Source organism: Abramis brama, assembly GCF_963993115.1.
Source record: "Abramis brama genome assembly, chromosome: 19".
NCBI classification, from domain to species: domain Eukaryota; kingdom Metazoa; phylum Chordata; class Actinopteri; order Cypriniformes; family Leuciscidae; genus Abramis; species Abramis brama.
This window is the reverse complement of record NC_139981.1, coordinates 33,360,052-33,374,492: the sequence shown is the minus strand read 5'-3', so window position 1 is coordinate 33,374,492 and position 14,441 is coordinate 33,360,052. Positions and strand designations below refer to the sequence as shown.

Here is a 14,441-nt window from a genome sequence, read left to right as displayed (position 1 = left end):
AAAAATTCCGTCAATGGCGGGGAAAGAGTTAACTAGCAAGACTCCGGGAGACTCAATGCTTCGGGATGTTCGCAAACAGCTTTCAAACTTCTTATTAACCCTAAGTAAAGAATGGAAAGAACTTTGCTGTGAGTATATGAGGGCCTTTACTTGCTACAGGAACTAAGCATTGCATGCTATTTCACCAGCTAGACCAGCAGGGACTTTATTTTCTTCTTTTCTGCAAGTTTTTTTTTTCTTTTTTTTTTTTCTGCAAGTTTGTCAGAAGAGAGAGAGAGAGAGAGAGAGAGAGAGAGAGAAGCAAAGTTAAGGTTAAAACTTGTGAAGTGCTTGATGCAGTACCAAAGCTATTATCTTCTGCTTCTTCTTCCATATGTCACCAGTGAATCTCACACCCTCTCACCCCTCCAGTTATCACTGCAGATCATGATGAATAGAGCGCCATCAAGGGTTTTCCTATTGTTCCCTTGTTCTCAGTCTTGCCATTTTTTCAGGCATTCGTATGCTGGACCAGCCCTTCATGACGGACATCATTGAGGCGTCTTCCATCAGCCACATGCCACAGGTCATTGACATCTACAGTGCCAGCTGGGGTCCCACCGATGATGGCAAAACAGTGGACGGTCCTCGCGAGCTCACCCTGCAGGCCATGGCAGACGGAGTCAATAAGGTACCGGAGCAAAGAGTTTTCAGTAACACTTTATTTTACAGTGTCCTTGTTACATATGTTACATGTACTTTCCATAGTAATAACAGTAAATTATGCATAATTACATGCAACTAACCCTCAACCAAACCCTAATCCTACCCTAACTCTACAGTAAGTACATGTTGTTAATTAATATTACTCAGTACTTAAATATATAATTACATTGTAACAATGACACCTTAAAATAAAGTGTAACCGAGTTTTCTTGCAGCATAGCAAACGGGATTCCCTTATGAATCGCCTGCTGCTGTGGAGAGAAAAGAGGGAAGAAAAACTAGACAGGTACAGAATTGTAACATCTGGTCCAATCAGATAAAAACCTGGAGTTCAGAGTCCTCCTGGTCGCTCTGCCACTTTAGATCAGCTGCAACACTGATTATTGCACAGTTCTGAAAATATCAGTGTATTTAGAGGTTTAGCTTCAATATAAAACCAGATTAACTACTAGAACTAAAAATTTGCATTTCCAGAAGGAAATATTCCTATATATCCCCAATATCCTAAATCACAATTTGATATGCACATATTATGCAAATGTTATCAAAGTGAGAAAGAAAATGGAAAATTATTGCACAGTTCTGAAAATATCAGTGTATTTATAGATTCAGCTTCAATATAAAACCAGATTAACTAATATAACTAAAAATTTGCATTTCCAGAAGGAAATATTCCTATATATCCCCAATATCCTTGAAATCAGTTCAATGAAAATTCAGTATGCAAATGTTGAGTAAGAAAAGTAAATGTAAGGTACTTACTTTTGATAATGTAAAGTAAGAAATTACCACAACTTAACTGTTAAAAAAAAATATGGTAGCAACATTTTAAGTTTTACAGATTTAGCTTAAATTTACAGTAAAGTAAAGTTCATCACAAGTGGCTTTTCCAAAGCTGAGGGAAATACTGATATATAGAAGATGCACACAGTGTTAAACCCAAAACCTAAAACACCATCATGGTAACACACATGGCACTAAAATAATGCAATAAACATTCATCTAACAACATAAGATGTAACATAACTGATAAGAAAAAACTAAGAAGAAACTGAGATATTTCAGTGAATTTTGGGAATGCCAATTTAGGGCTTTTCACCGCAAATTATATGGTGACTTGTTGTTTGTCACTTCCAAAAACTTTATATTTAACAGTGTTTTACTGTGAAAATGTCTTATTAGTTCTATTGCATAGACTAAAGGAACTTTCCATTAACCAATTCAATTTTTCAGTCTTTACCATTAAAATTACAATCCCCTCCAGGCATTCACTAACATACAGGGCCCTATCAGGCGCGATGCAAGTGTGTTTTGCTAGTTTCAGCCTGACACAGTTTTCATTTTCATGTCTTGTTTAAATAGCAAATGCATTTGTGCCATTTGTGCGCCCATGGGCTGTTGGTCTGAGAACGAATGTGTGTTCAGGCGCATTTTTTGGAGCGTTGCTATTTTGAGAAACTGAAATAGACTGAGCCATTGATCAACTGAAACCTGGCCTAAAGTCAATGGTGCAGTATTTTTTTGTTTTATTATTTAAAGAGCACATTAGTAATGTGCACTTATAGGCGGGTCCACAACGTGCTTACACTCTGCTTATTAGTTTTCCACTTGCAAATTCTGCCGTGTAAATAGCGAATCCGCCATGGCGCGAGCGTTTTAAAGGGAATGGGAGATGAGACTCTGTTTGGTTATTGCACGTTACACTTTAAAACACACCCATTACTCATTAAGAGAATAGGGACAAAACACACCCATTACTCATTAAAGGAGAAGTTCACTTTTAAAATGAAAATTCTGTCATCATATAATCACCCTCATGTTGTTTCAAACCTGTATGAATTTCGTTCTTCTGCTGAACAGAAAGGAAGATATTTAGAAGAATGTCAGTAACCAGACAGTTTTTGGGTCCCATTGACTTCCATAGTATATTTTTTTCCTACTATGGAAGTCAATGGGACCCAAAAACTGCCTGGTTACTGATATTCTTCTAAATATCTTCCTTTCTGTTCAGCAGAAGAAAGAAATTCATACAGGTTTGAAACAACATAAGGGTGATTATATGATGACAGAATTTTCATTTTAAAAGTGAACTTCTCCTTTAAGAGAATAGGGACAACCCTTTTAGATTATGCGCCGGGACCGCCGACCATTTTTCCCGTCGTTGAACTAGCAAAAGTGGATTCGGACCGACCTTAGTGCACTCTTAGTGCCGTGCACTTTAGACCATGAGCTTAGATCCTTAAAATAGGGCCCACAGTATGTCAGTTGTCAACCTTGCAGAGTCTCGTTGCTTCACACTATATGTGTTATTCAGTTGCGCGTCCCCTGTCCGTGACTGGAGCCTTCACAAATTGCCTCGGCTAATGGGTATAAATGTAGCTGAGCGTTCCTCCGCTGAGCAGGATTTATGAGGGTGACCCATCTGTCAAGACGAGCCATTGCACAGAGTAATCTCCCTGTGTTTTCAACAGCCCTTTGCAATTGAAATCAGATTGGACAAGAATAGCAGTGATGGGTGAAGACTCGGTCTGTCCCTCAGGCGTTCTCAATGCAGTTAGAGATGACCGAGGTTGAGCCTGGGAGTAATATTGAACGCTGTTTAATCATTTTAAGGGTCAGATGGCAAACACTTCTTTTATTTATATGTAGGATGGTACAGAGAGTGCTAATGAAAAGCCAGATACAGTTCAGCATTGTGGTTTTGATGCTGGTCTCGTAGCTTAAAGAAATGCTCTGGTTTAATATCAATAACAGCATGTTTAGCATAATGTCGATTACCACAAAATCATTTTGGATTGTCGGTCAAAAATTGTGGTTACGATACAGCAAGTACAATTGGGTATTTCAATAAACATAAGGAATATTTTAATATGTTTTCAAGAAAATTCTCTTTCAGTCTTTCTACCTCAAAACTCTGTTTAATTCAATGTTTTATTTGGCATTTCTTCGTAATTAATTGTGAAAATTACTAGCAATTTCAGAGCGAAAACTGTAATGGAATGACCCTCTGGAATGAAAGTCCAAATGATTTCCATAACCAGTATTACACATAGAATGCAACTAAATTTAAAGGAATAGTTCACCCAAAAATGAATTACTTTTTTTTCATTGAAGGAGGGACCCAGAGTCACATCTAGAGACCAGAACATCATAGGGACTTAGAACAATATAACAATATGCCCATATTGAAGTCAATGACATTACATTGAATATCAAGATATCAAAGATACATACAATACAATACAAAGATATCAACACATCAACACATAATTCTGTTCCTGCTGTTTGACCAAATGTTCCTTCATTCGTCCGGAAGGAATTTTCTCCCTCCCACACTAAACAGAGCCTGTTACAAAACCAGCAGTGCTTTAAGCACAATCGCTTGTGTTAGCTATGTGTAATTGTTCCAGAGTTCAGCTGATGGGTCTCCATTCATAAAGAGTGTGAGAGGAAGAGAAACAAGAAAGAAACAGAGAGATGGAGAGATTCTGTTCACTAAAATGAGCACCAGAGTATTCATTTAGTCAGTCAAGGGATGTGTAAAAAGGTTGGATCATGGTCCAGACCAATGGGGCCAGTGCACTTAGAGGTCTGACACACAAAAACAAGGCACTGGCACTGCAAATGTAAAATTAATATTGATATACAAACTGTGCTCGAATAGGTGCCTCTAAATGTAGGCAAAATGCAATGCAACTTAGGCTCACTGGAAAAACATGCCTCTAACTCCAAAAACATACCTATACATACATTTCACTGCAGATTCCAGCTGAAATGAACACTAGTGGCAGTAAAACACCAACAACTGTTATTCCTTTTCACACAAATTATGATTAGGCTACAGGAGCAGATTGTCAACTCATAAATATTTCTTTTTACATGCTTAAATGCACAATACTGTGTTATGACTAGGGCTAACCCCTAATATTGAACTAATCATTAGTCGACCAGAAGAGACTTAGTCAACCAAAAACTGTATTAGTCGGTTAGTCGCAGAAAATAAAAAAAAACTTCTGGTGAAGTCATACAGTCCGTGAGGGACAGATAGTTAAAGAATAACTCTAGCCAAAATTGAATCTAGGGTCTTTTTGTTAATCTACCCGAGTCAAACTTTTGTGTAAAAACATAATTAGGATGGATACGCCACTTTTAAGATTGACCGTATTTTCGTTTTAGGTCGAAATGCCTTGTCAATGGGAGTGCATGGGGCACTACTATGATAGCATCAAAATTGCTATTTTTTAACACAACATGAAACTTTGCTTGTATCACCAGGGGCTCTACACATGAACTCCAGCAATGACTACATTGTTTGTGTACACAAAGTTTACAAAAAAGAAAGATTTTGAACAACTCCCTGTAGCTGTGTCCGCCTGCATTTTGTCAGTCGAAAGTAGTCAATCTCCGAATGCAACGTGACATGAGGAGAGTAAAGATGGAAAGCTCCTAAAGCTTGTTTCCATATAAATTCATGGATCATTTTTTATCTAAGTTATCATGCTTTTCATTGAAATTACAAGTTCATGACATTTCCTCATATGGAGTCAGTTCATTACAATGCATTCGGAGATCGACTACTTTTGACTGACAAAATTTTAGCCACCCGGAAACACTAACTGATAAAGTGAATCGTACAAAACTTTTCTTTTTAGTAAACTTTATGTACACAAACAATGTTCTCAATGCTGGAGTTCATGTGTAGAGCCTCTGGTGATACTTCGAGCAAATTTTCATGTTGTGTCGAGCCTTCTTAGTGTTTTAAAAATAGCGATTTTCATAGTCATAGTCGTGCCCCATTCACTCCCATTCACATGGCATTTCGACCTAAAACGAAAATACGGTCAATCTTAAAAGTGGCGTTTCCATTCTTATTATGCTTTTACATAATCTTTGACTCGGGTAGATTAACAAAAAGATCCTAGGTTCAATTTTGGCGAGAGTTACCCTTTAACGGCGGTTCCTTGTGGGAATTACATTAGTGAGACAAATGAATGATTAACTCTGTTTAAATGAAAAGGGTTTTTAAAGAGGAGTCGATTCCTCTTCATGGAATCGATTCCAAACTTTGGAATCAAGGAATCAATTCTTTTCGGAATCGAAAGGGTCTACTTTTATTTGTGTAAACCTACAATAACAAGAAAAAATTGTGCCTTAGTAAAATAAAGAAATCAAACAGGATGTGCTTTCTGCCGTCTCAGTCTCTGTGAACTGGAGCGCATCAAAAAAACAACAACCCAAATCTCAGTGTATACTTGCCACACAGACATGAGAAATATATCTATAAAAACTTGAAATGTCAAGCGATTATTAACTAATTCAAGGGGGAAACAAATATTCTCAGATTATGTAATCCATATGAAACGTGCATATACGCGCGTCCACTACTGCAGAGATGACGAGTCAGCATCGTTGATCTCTGCAGCTGAAAACACAGAAAACATTATCAATAAATTATTAAAATGTTCAGACAGTCTCCTTGCTGTATTTTCATGACACATTCATAATCATTACTTTGCAGGTGCGCTGTGTGTGCGCTTGGGTGCTGATGAGGCTATGTGTTATATATAAGGTTTATTATTAAGATTTACAGTGGCTTATTGGTTACATGGTTGCTTCAGAAAATGCATTGTTTAATCTCATGTTTGCTTTTGTTAACACTATCGGTTAAGTTTAGGGTAGGGTTTAATGTAGGTGCTACTTTATTTACAATTGCAAACCGGACATTTCATTTCCAAACTGTAGCGATATGTACAATAACCAACGTTGTAAAAAATTGTCAGATTCATATTAATCTGTTTTGGGTAAAACTGAACTCACCCACTAAACATTTAGCTTTCAAAGGGTCACGAAACTTGCTAGAAGCAACAAAATATCATTTTGCAGAAATGTTGTTACTGGCACGTTTTTGAAGAAATCACGTGTTATTGGTCTGATGCACTTCCTCAGCTCTCGTAACGGCTTCTGAACACCACACAATTACACACAACATTTTTAATACATTGCAAGGGTGAAAACAAATTAGACTTCATTAACATCTAAGCAGTATGCTAAATGTCTAAATTGTTTTCATCCTTGCAACGTATTAAAAATGTGGTGTGTAATTGTGACTTTATTCTATTACACTGTTGAGACTTTATTTCTCATATTAGCAGATACTGCAAACTACATAAATTCATGTTTATTAGTCACATTTGACGTTGGGCTTATCAAAAGCTAAATTAGTCATTTTCAAAAGTCTCAATTGTCATAAAAAATAAAGTCATAATTCAGAGATATTCTGTAGCGATTGCAGAATGTAAAGACATCATCTTATTTTCCTTATTTGTTTACTCCAGAGGCTGGTGCCCAGAGGTCTCGAAGGACCATAATCGGTCCTCAATGTGTTAGCATAGTAAAATAACCACCTACTGTTCAAATAACAATAATTAAGTAACCTTTTAAGATCACAATTGCACTGTACAAATTTCCTCCTCTCAGATGCCTGCCACTATAAAACCCAAAGACTAAAGAAAAGAGCGCTCTTGCGTTCAGCTAAAAGCATCAAAATTATATGTTCAGACAAGAATCGTAAACACAATGCCTCTGCTTGAATCATCTACACTCAGAGGAGAGCTTGTAGTCTTTAAAAGGTCTTGAAACGCCTCTCTGATGTCTCTGTTGAATTACTTTTGGTTATGTGAGGTAAATACAGATTGTCAGCTCCAGTTTGTATCCAGCCTCCCATGGAAACTACAGATGTCCCAACACCCGTGCAGAGACGACTCGACGCCTGTGAAGAGACGACTCGATGCTGGCGATATGTTTATGCCCTAAATTAATACATGATTAACTAACTGTATTTTTCTATGTACATTTCTGAAATGCACTTTCTGTAAAGCTGCTTTGAAACGATATGTATTGTGAAAAGTGCTATACAAATAAATTTGAATTGAATTGAATTGAATTAATTTGTATGATAAATTGAGTAAATCTCAAAGGCCCTTAAAGAAAAATGTCAAAGAGAGTTGACTGCTCTTTATTGAGCTGTAGCAGGCGTGAGTATGGGTCTTAATCGTGCCGCTTTGTGTGTCCAACAGGGCAGAGGTGGGAAAGGCAGCATCTATGTGTGGGCCTCTGGAGACGGTGGTAGCTATGACGACTGTAACTGCGATGGATACGCCTCCAGCATGTGGACCATCTCCATTAACTCGGCCATCAACGATGGACGCACTGCACTCTATGATGAAAGCTGCTCCTCCACCCTAGCCTCCACCTTCAGCAATGGCCGTAAACGAAACCCTGAAGCTGGCGTGGTAAGTGAGTGTGTGAGTGAGTGTGTGTGTGTGTGTGTCTGTGTGTGTCTGTGAGTGGGTGAGAGAGAGAGAGAAAGAGAGAATGTGTGTGTGTTAGTGTTAATGTTTGTGTGTGTGTGTGTGTGTGTATATGAGTGTGAGAGAGAGAGAGTGTGTGTGTGTGAGTGTGTTTGTGTGTGAGTGTATGTGTGTGTGTGTGTGTGTGTGTGTGTGTGTGAGTGTCTGTGAGTGTGAGAGAGAGTGTGTTTGTGTGTGTGCGTGTGTTTGTTTGTGTGTGTGTGTGTGTGTGTGTGTGTATTTGTGTTTGTGTGTGTGTGTGGGGTGGGGTGGGGGGTACAGCCAGAGTACTCCCCCCTTTTGACTGGGATAGAAAACCAGCCAAGAGTGAGTGAATGGGATGGTGGAGGGATGCTGTGAAATTGTCACGGGACAGAGGTGAGGGAAGGCTATATTTATAACGGCTTCCTCTTGTGCTGATTGGCTGAACGTGCTCCTCCCGAACTTTGTTACATAAAACTTCATAATGTAAAAGTGCAAATGTAAGTTCCCCTTCAGGGACTACCGCTGCGTGTAATCGCAGTGGGAATGCCTCCAGCGTAGTGCGTCTGAAGCATGAATGAAATCAGTCAATGGAGAGACGGAACGTAGTAGGCAGGTGACGTCACCGACCAGGAAACTATAAAGCACCCCTGAATCACAAGCGAGACAGCTTCTGTTACTTCAGCAGCGCTCTGTGTGTGTTTGATCAGTCTATTTCGTGTTTGTCTGTTTCTAGTTGTGACTAGGCAGGAGTTTTCACTATATATTTCCATATATATTAAAAAACCAAAATGACTCAAGAACAAGTGACGAGCGAGCAGCAATATAGGAAGTGTGTTCCCCCCTGTACTCGATACATCACAGGCAGGGATTCACACCAACTATGTGTTGCTTGTTTAGGAGTGCAGCATGCCCAGTCAGCTCTCGAGGGGGCTGATTGCGAGCATTGCGAGCGTCTTCCACTACGGACGCTGCCCTCCCGGCGATCGCTCTTCGAGGAGGGCGGTTCGCTGCGTGCTCCCCACGGCTCGGGTCCCGCTTCTGTCGAGGCAGAGCGGCGGCGTCAGTCGTGGGGTTCGCAAATGGATCTCACCGAGGGGAGTGAGATGGGCCCCGCCCTATCTCACCCTTCACCGGCGAGATCCAGCGCCTCTATCCCCGGTGCAGAAGCACGCGCTGCGGTTACTTCTGACCAGGGTGAGGCACAAGAACTTCGACTATCCAGTTCTGAGGAGCTGGATGTTGAAAGTGTTGAGACTGAGGAGACTGAAGACTCATCACTTCATTCTCCAGCTGAAGAGGAGCTTTTTGATGTTTTAACTCGTGCTGTTGAAAAGCTCAGCATTGAGTGGCCATTAGATAGGCAGGAGTCTCATCAGAAAAGTAAATTAGATGAGAGATTTCTGCCATCTCGCGCTCAGCCATCACGCCGGTGTTTGCCGTTCTTCCCAGACCTTCACACTGAGGTGTCGAAGTCCTGGGTTAGACCGGCTTCATCGAGAGTTTACACCAATCAGTCAAATGCATACACTAATATTATGGGAGCGAAAACATTTGGTTATGTGTCGATGCCGAGGGTGGAGGAGACGCTTGCGAGTTATCTCTCTCCCGAATCGGCATCGTCATTTAAAGCACCAGCGCTCCCCACCAGACCTCTTAAAAATACATCAGCACTGGTGGGGAAGGCATACTCGGCGGCAGGTCAGGCAGCAGCATGTTTACACACAATGTCAATATTACAAGCATACCAAGCCGACCTGTTGTAAGATGTTAGTAAGGGGGGTGAGATTTCTGAAGACACTGTGAGAGAGCTTCGTCAGGCAGCAGATCTTTCTCTCCGGGCCACCAAGGAGACGGCAAAGTCAATCGGCCGGTCTATGGCAGCCCTGGTGGCCACGGAGAGGCATTTATGGTTAAACCAGACCCAGATGAAGGAAAAAGAAAAATCTTTTCTCTTAGACGCCCCGCTCTCTCCTGTGGGCCTCTTCGGTGACGCAGTTAATACTGTCATCGAGAGGTTCCAGGAGGAGAAAAAGCAGGCGGCGGCGTTTCAAAAATGTATCCCCCTGAAGGTGAAGATTCCAGGGGCTGCTGAACGTAAAGGGCAGCCCCAGCCGTCGAGTAGCTCCTCGAAAAGAGCGCAACAAAAACAGAGCGTCGCGTCTCGTGCCCCCCCTCAGAGAAATTGGAGGGACGAGACGGGGCGCTCTCAGACGCGGCCTTCTCGCGATAGGGCTGATCTGAGGACAGTCATCATCGCTAAGAAGGCCGCGTCCAAAAAGAAGTCCTGACGCCATAAACGTCAGGATTCTGAGGGGGGCCCCCTCCGAGGGAAATCGGAGTACACCTCATTATACGGTGCCCTTTTTCTCTCGGTACCCTCAGGGGTCCGTTCTGTTAACCCTGCCCTCGTGCCAGGGCACAGAAGGACTCGGCGAGCGCTTTCCCGAGGGACGCTCGCCCCCTCCGAGGAGGGCTCTAGAGCAGTCAGATCAGTCGTTCCCTGCCGGTGCGCCGGTGTCTGCCTCTCAAAACATTCCAGAGGCCAGCCTCGAGAGGCTGGTACCCTTAGTAGACTTTCTAGTAGAGTGGAAAAATCTTCCCAATGTGTCTCAGTGGGTCCTGCACACAATCGAAAGAGGTTACGCTATACAGTTCAGGTCTCGTCCGCCTCGGTTCAGAGGGGTCCTTCCCACGGTGGTTGGCCCCGAGCAGGCTCTGGTGATGGAGCAGGAGGTTTTGACTCTTCTGCAAAAAGGAGCTATAGAACGGGTTCCTCCTCCCAGCAGGGAGTTAGGTTATTACAGCCGATACTTCATTGTTCCAAAGAAAGACGGGGGGTTGCGTCCAATTTTAGATCTGTGTCTTTTAAATCGCACTGTAGGGAAGCTCAAGTTCAAGATGCTCACTCTCAAACAGATCGTGTCACAAATCAGGTCCGAGGACTGGTTTGTCACGATAGATCTGAAGGACGCCTACTTCCATGTGTCTATTCTTCCTCAACATCGGAAGTTCCTGAGGTTCGCTTTCGGGGGCGAAGCGTACCAGTATCGGGTTCTTCCGTTCGGCCTAGCATTGTCACCCCGAACGTTCACAAAATGTATGGATGCGGCTCTAGCTCCTCTGCGGTTACAGGGCATCCGCATTCTAAATTACATCGACGATTGGTTAATTTTAGCTCAATCACAGTCTCAGGCGGTTCGGCATCGAGATGTCGTTCTCGCTCACATCAAGAAATTGGGGTTGAGGCTCAACGCCAAGAAGAGTGTGCTTTCTCCAGTACAGAGATCCACTTTTCTCGGTGTGGTATGGGATTCGACGACGATGCAGGCACAACTTTCCCCTGCTCGTATCGTTTCGATTCTCGCTGCAGTAAATCAGATCAAGCTAGGCCAGTTACTCACTGTGAAACAGTTCCAGAGGCTGTTAGGTCTCATGGCAGCAGCGTCCAACGTTATTCCTTTTGGCCTATTGCACATGAGGCCGCTTCAGTGGTGGCTCAGAACCAAGGGATTCTCCCCGAGGGGAAATCCGCTCCGCACGATCATGAGTTCGCGACGGTGTATTCACGCCCTGGTTATGTGGAAAGATCCTCGGTTCTTGTCCCAAGGTCCCGTGCTGGGAGCTCCTTGTCGTTGTGTAACGCTAACGACGGATGCCTCCCTCACGGGCTGGGGGGCGATCATGAGTGGTCGCCCAGCTCAGGGTCTGTGGGAGAACCATCATCTCTCGTGGCACATAAACTGTCTAGAAATGTTGGCGGTGTTTCGGGCTCTGAAACATTTCCTCCCAGACCTGAGGGGCCACCATGTGCTTGTCCACTCAGACAACACATCAGTGGTCTCCTACATAAACCATCAGGGGGGTCTGCGGTCGCGCCCATTATTCAAGCTAGCTCGTCAGATCCTTCTATGGTCCCAGGGGAAACTTCTGTCTTTGAGAGCGATTTATCTCCCGGGGTATCAGAATCGGGGGGCAGACATCCTGTCGAGGCAGGGGCCGAGGCCCGGGGAATGGAGACTTCACCCCGATGTGGTGGAGCTCCTTTGGGAACATTTCGGTCGTGCCGAGGTAGACCTATTCGCTTCCCGAGAGACATCACACTGTCCTCTGTGGTTCTCTCTCAGCCATCCAGCCCCGCTGGGGTTGGACGCTATGGTACAGGCGTGGCCGAGGTCACGTCTGTATGCATTTCCCCCGATCGGTTTGCTCCCAGGAGTTCTGGAAAGGGTTCGCCGGGACGGAGTCAGCCTACTCCTGATAGCCCCGTTCTGGCCGGCCCGAGTATGGTTTTCGGACCTTGTGTCCCTCCTCGATGGCTCTCCCCTGGAGATTCCGATCAGGAGGGACCTACTATCTCAGGTGAGTGGGTCGATCCTTCACCCCCGCCCAGAGCTATGGAGACTGTGGGCTTGGCCTCTGAGGGGGCTCAGCTCATAGAATCCGGTCTCTCGACTGAGGTCGTTGAGACCATTCTCCAGTCCAGAGCTCCCGCTACAAGGAAGTTATATGCCGCGAGGTGGAAACTTTTTACCTCTTGGTGTGGAGAGCGCCAACAGGACCCAGTTAACTGCCCGGTTGGTACAGTGCTGGAGTTCCTGCAGGCCCGTCTCTCCACTGGGTTATCCCACTCCACACTGAAGGTGTACGTGGCGGCCCTGGCTGCTTACCACGCTCCTTTGAGTGGAGTTTCTCTTGGGAGACACCCACTTATATCTCGCTTCCTTCGTGGCACCTTGAGGCTGAGGCCAGCAGTACGCACGAGGGTGCCATCATGGGACTTGGCCATCGTCTTAGAGGGTCTCTCCCTAGCTCCTTTCGAGCCCCTGGAAGAGGTTTCCGAGAAGTTCCTTACTCTCAAAGCTATTTTTTTTGCTTGCTATTTCGTCTCTTAAAAGGATTGGAGACATTCAAGCACTCTCGGTTGCTCCCTCGTGCCTGGAGTTCTCACCTGGCATGGCTAAGGCTTTCCTCTATCCTAGGCCAGGTTATGTTCCTAAGGTTCCAACTACTGTAGTTAGACCTGTCATACTGCAGGCTTTTTGTCCTCCTCCGTTTCTGACGTCGGACCAGGAGAAACTTAATTTGCTCTGCCCAGTTAGAGCTCTAGATGCGTATGTCCACAGAGCTGCCCTGTAGAGGAAGTCTGAACAGCTGTTCGTTTGTTTTGGGCCGCCCAACAAGGGGTGCCCGGCATCTAAGCAAAGGATGAGCAAGTGGGTGGTCGAGGCCATCTCACTTGCTTACGAGTCGGCCGGTCAGCCTTCACCTTTGGCTGTACGGGCTCACTCCACCTGGAGTATGGCTGCTTCTAAAGCTCTCCTTTCAGGAGTTTCTCTTCAGGATGTTTGTGATGCGGCAGGCTGGTCCTCACCGCACACATTCGTCAGATTTTATTGTCTCGATTTTAGCTCCACTCCTGGGGCGCAAGTTCTTTCGTCAGCCTGTACGCCTTGATTACACACAACGGAGACTTGCTCGCATGGGGACGTGGGTATTGTGTTCCCACTGCGATTACATGCAGTGGTAGTCCCTGAAGGGGAACGTCCCGGGTTACGTATGTAACCCTAGTTCCCCGAAGGGACGGACGCTGCGTGTCCTGCCATGCTCCCGGCATCCCCTTGGATCGCTTGCTTCAGTAACATCAGAAGCTGTCTCGCTTGTGATTCAGGGGTGCTTTATAGTTTCCTGGTCGGTGACGTCACCCGCCTACTACGTTCCGTCTCTCCATTGACTGATTTCATTCATGCTTCAGACACACTACGCTGGAGGCGTTCCCACTGCGATTACACGCAGCGTCCGTCCCTTCGGGGAACTAGGGTTACATACGTAACCCGGGACGTTTTCTGTGATGGGTAGGTTTAGAGGTAGGGGAGAGAATATACAGTTTAAACTGCATAAAAATCATTATATTGATTGAAAGTCCCCATAAAACATGGAAACCGCCTCAGGTTGCGACTGTAACCATAGTTCCCTGAGAAGGGATCGATGACGCTTTGGGAATGCCTCTGTGTGAATTATGGTTACAGTTGTATCCTGAGAAGTTCCCTTTCGAGGAAACTCTCACTGCGTCTATGATGCTTTGGGAACGATAATGCCCAAAGCTGTACTTAAAGTGCCTGTCCGTGTGAAACTGTGGCAGATCTAAGACATGAGCACCTGTGGATCTGGGGCAGCATCCAGGTTCAGGCTGTAAAACCTTATGAATGTGAGTGGAGACAACCAACCTGCCGCATCACAAACTTTTTGAAGGATACACCCGAAATTAAGGTCTTGGAGGCCGCCATACTTCTAGTAGAGTGAGCTCTGACAGCCAAAGGTGACGGCTGACTAGAGACCTCATAGGCAAGAGAGATAGCCTTGACTATCCACTTGCTGACTGTCTGCTTTGAAGCAGGATCCAAA

General features: G+C 44.2%; 1 protein-coding gene across 1 annotated transcript in view; it reads left to right on the top strand.

Moving 5' to 3' along the window:
• The window catches only part of pcsk2 (proprotein convertase subtilisin/kexin type 2), a 77,563-nt gene that overhangs the window by 37,252 nt on the left and 25,870 nt on the right, over positions 1-14,441 (top strand). Inside the window, exons 8-9 of the mRNA XM_084093580.1 lie at positions 495-670; positions 7,782-7,997. Of these exons, the coding sequence (XP_083949706.1) occupies positions 495-670; positions 7,782-7,997 (392 nt within the window). The remainder of the gene's footprint in view (positions 1-494; positions 671-7,781; positions 7,998-14,441) is intronic.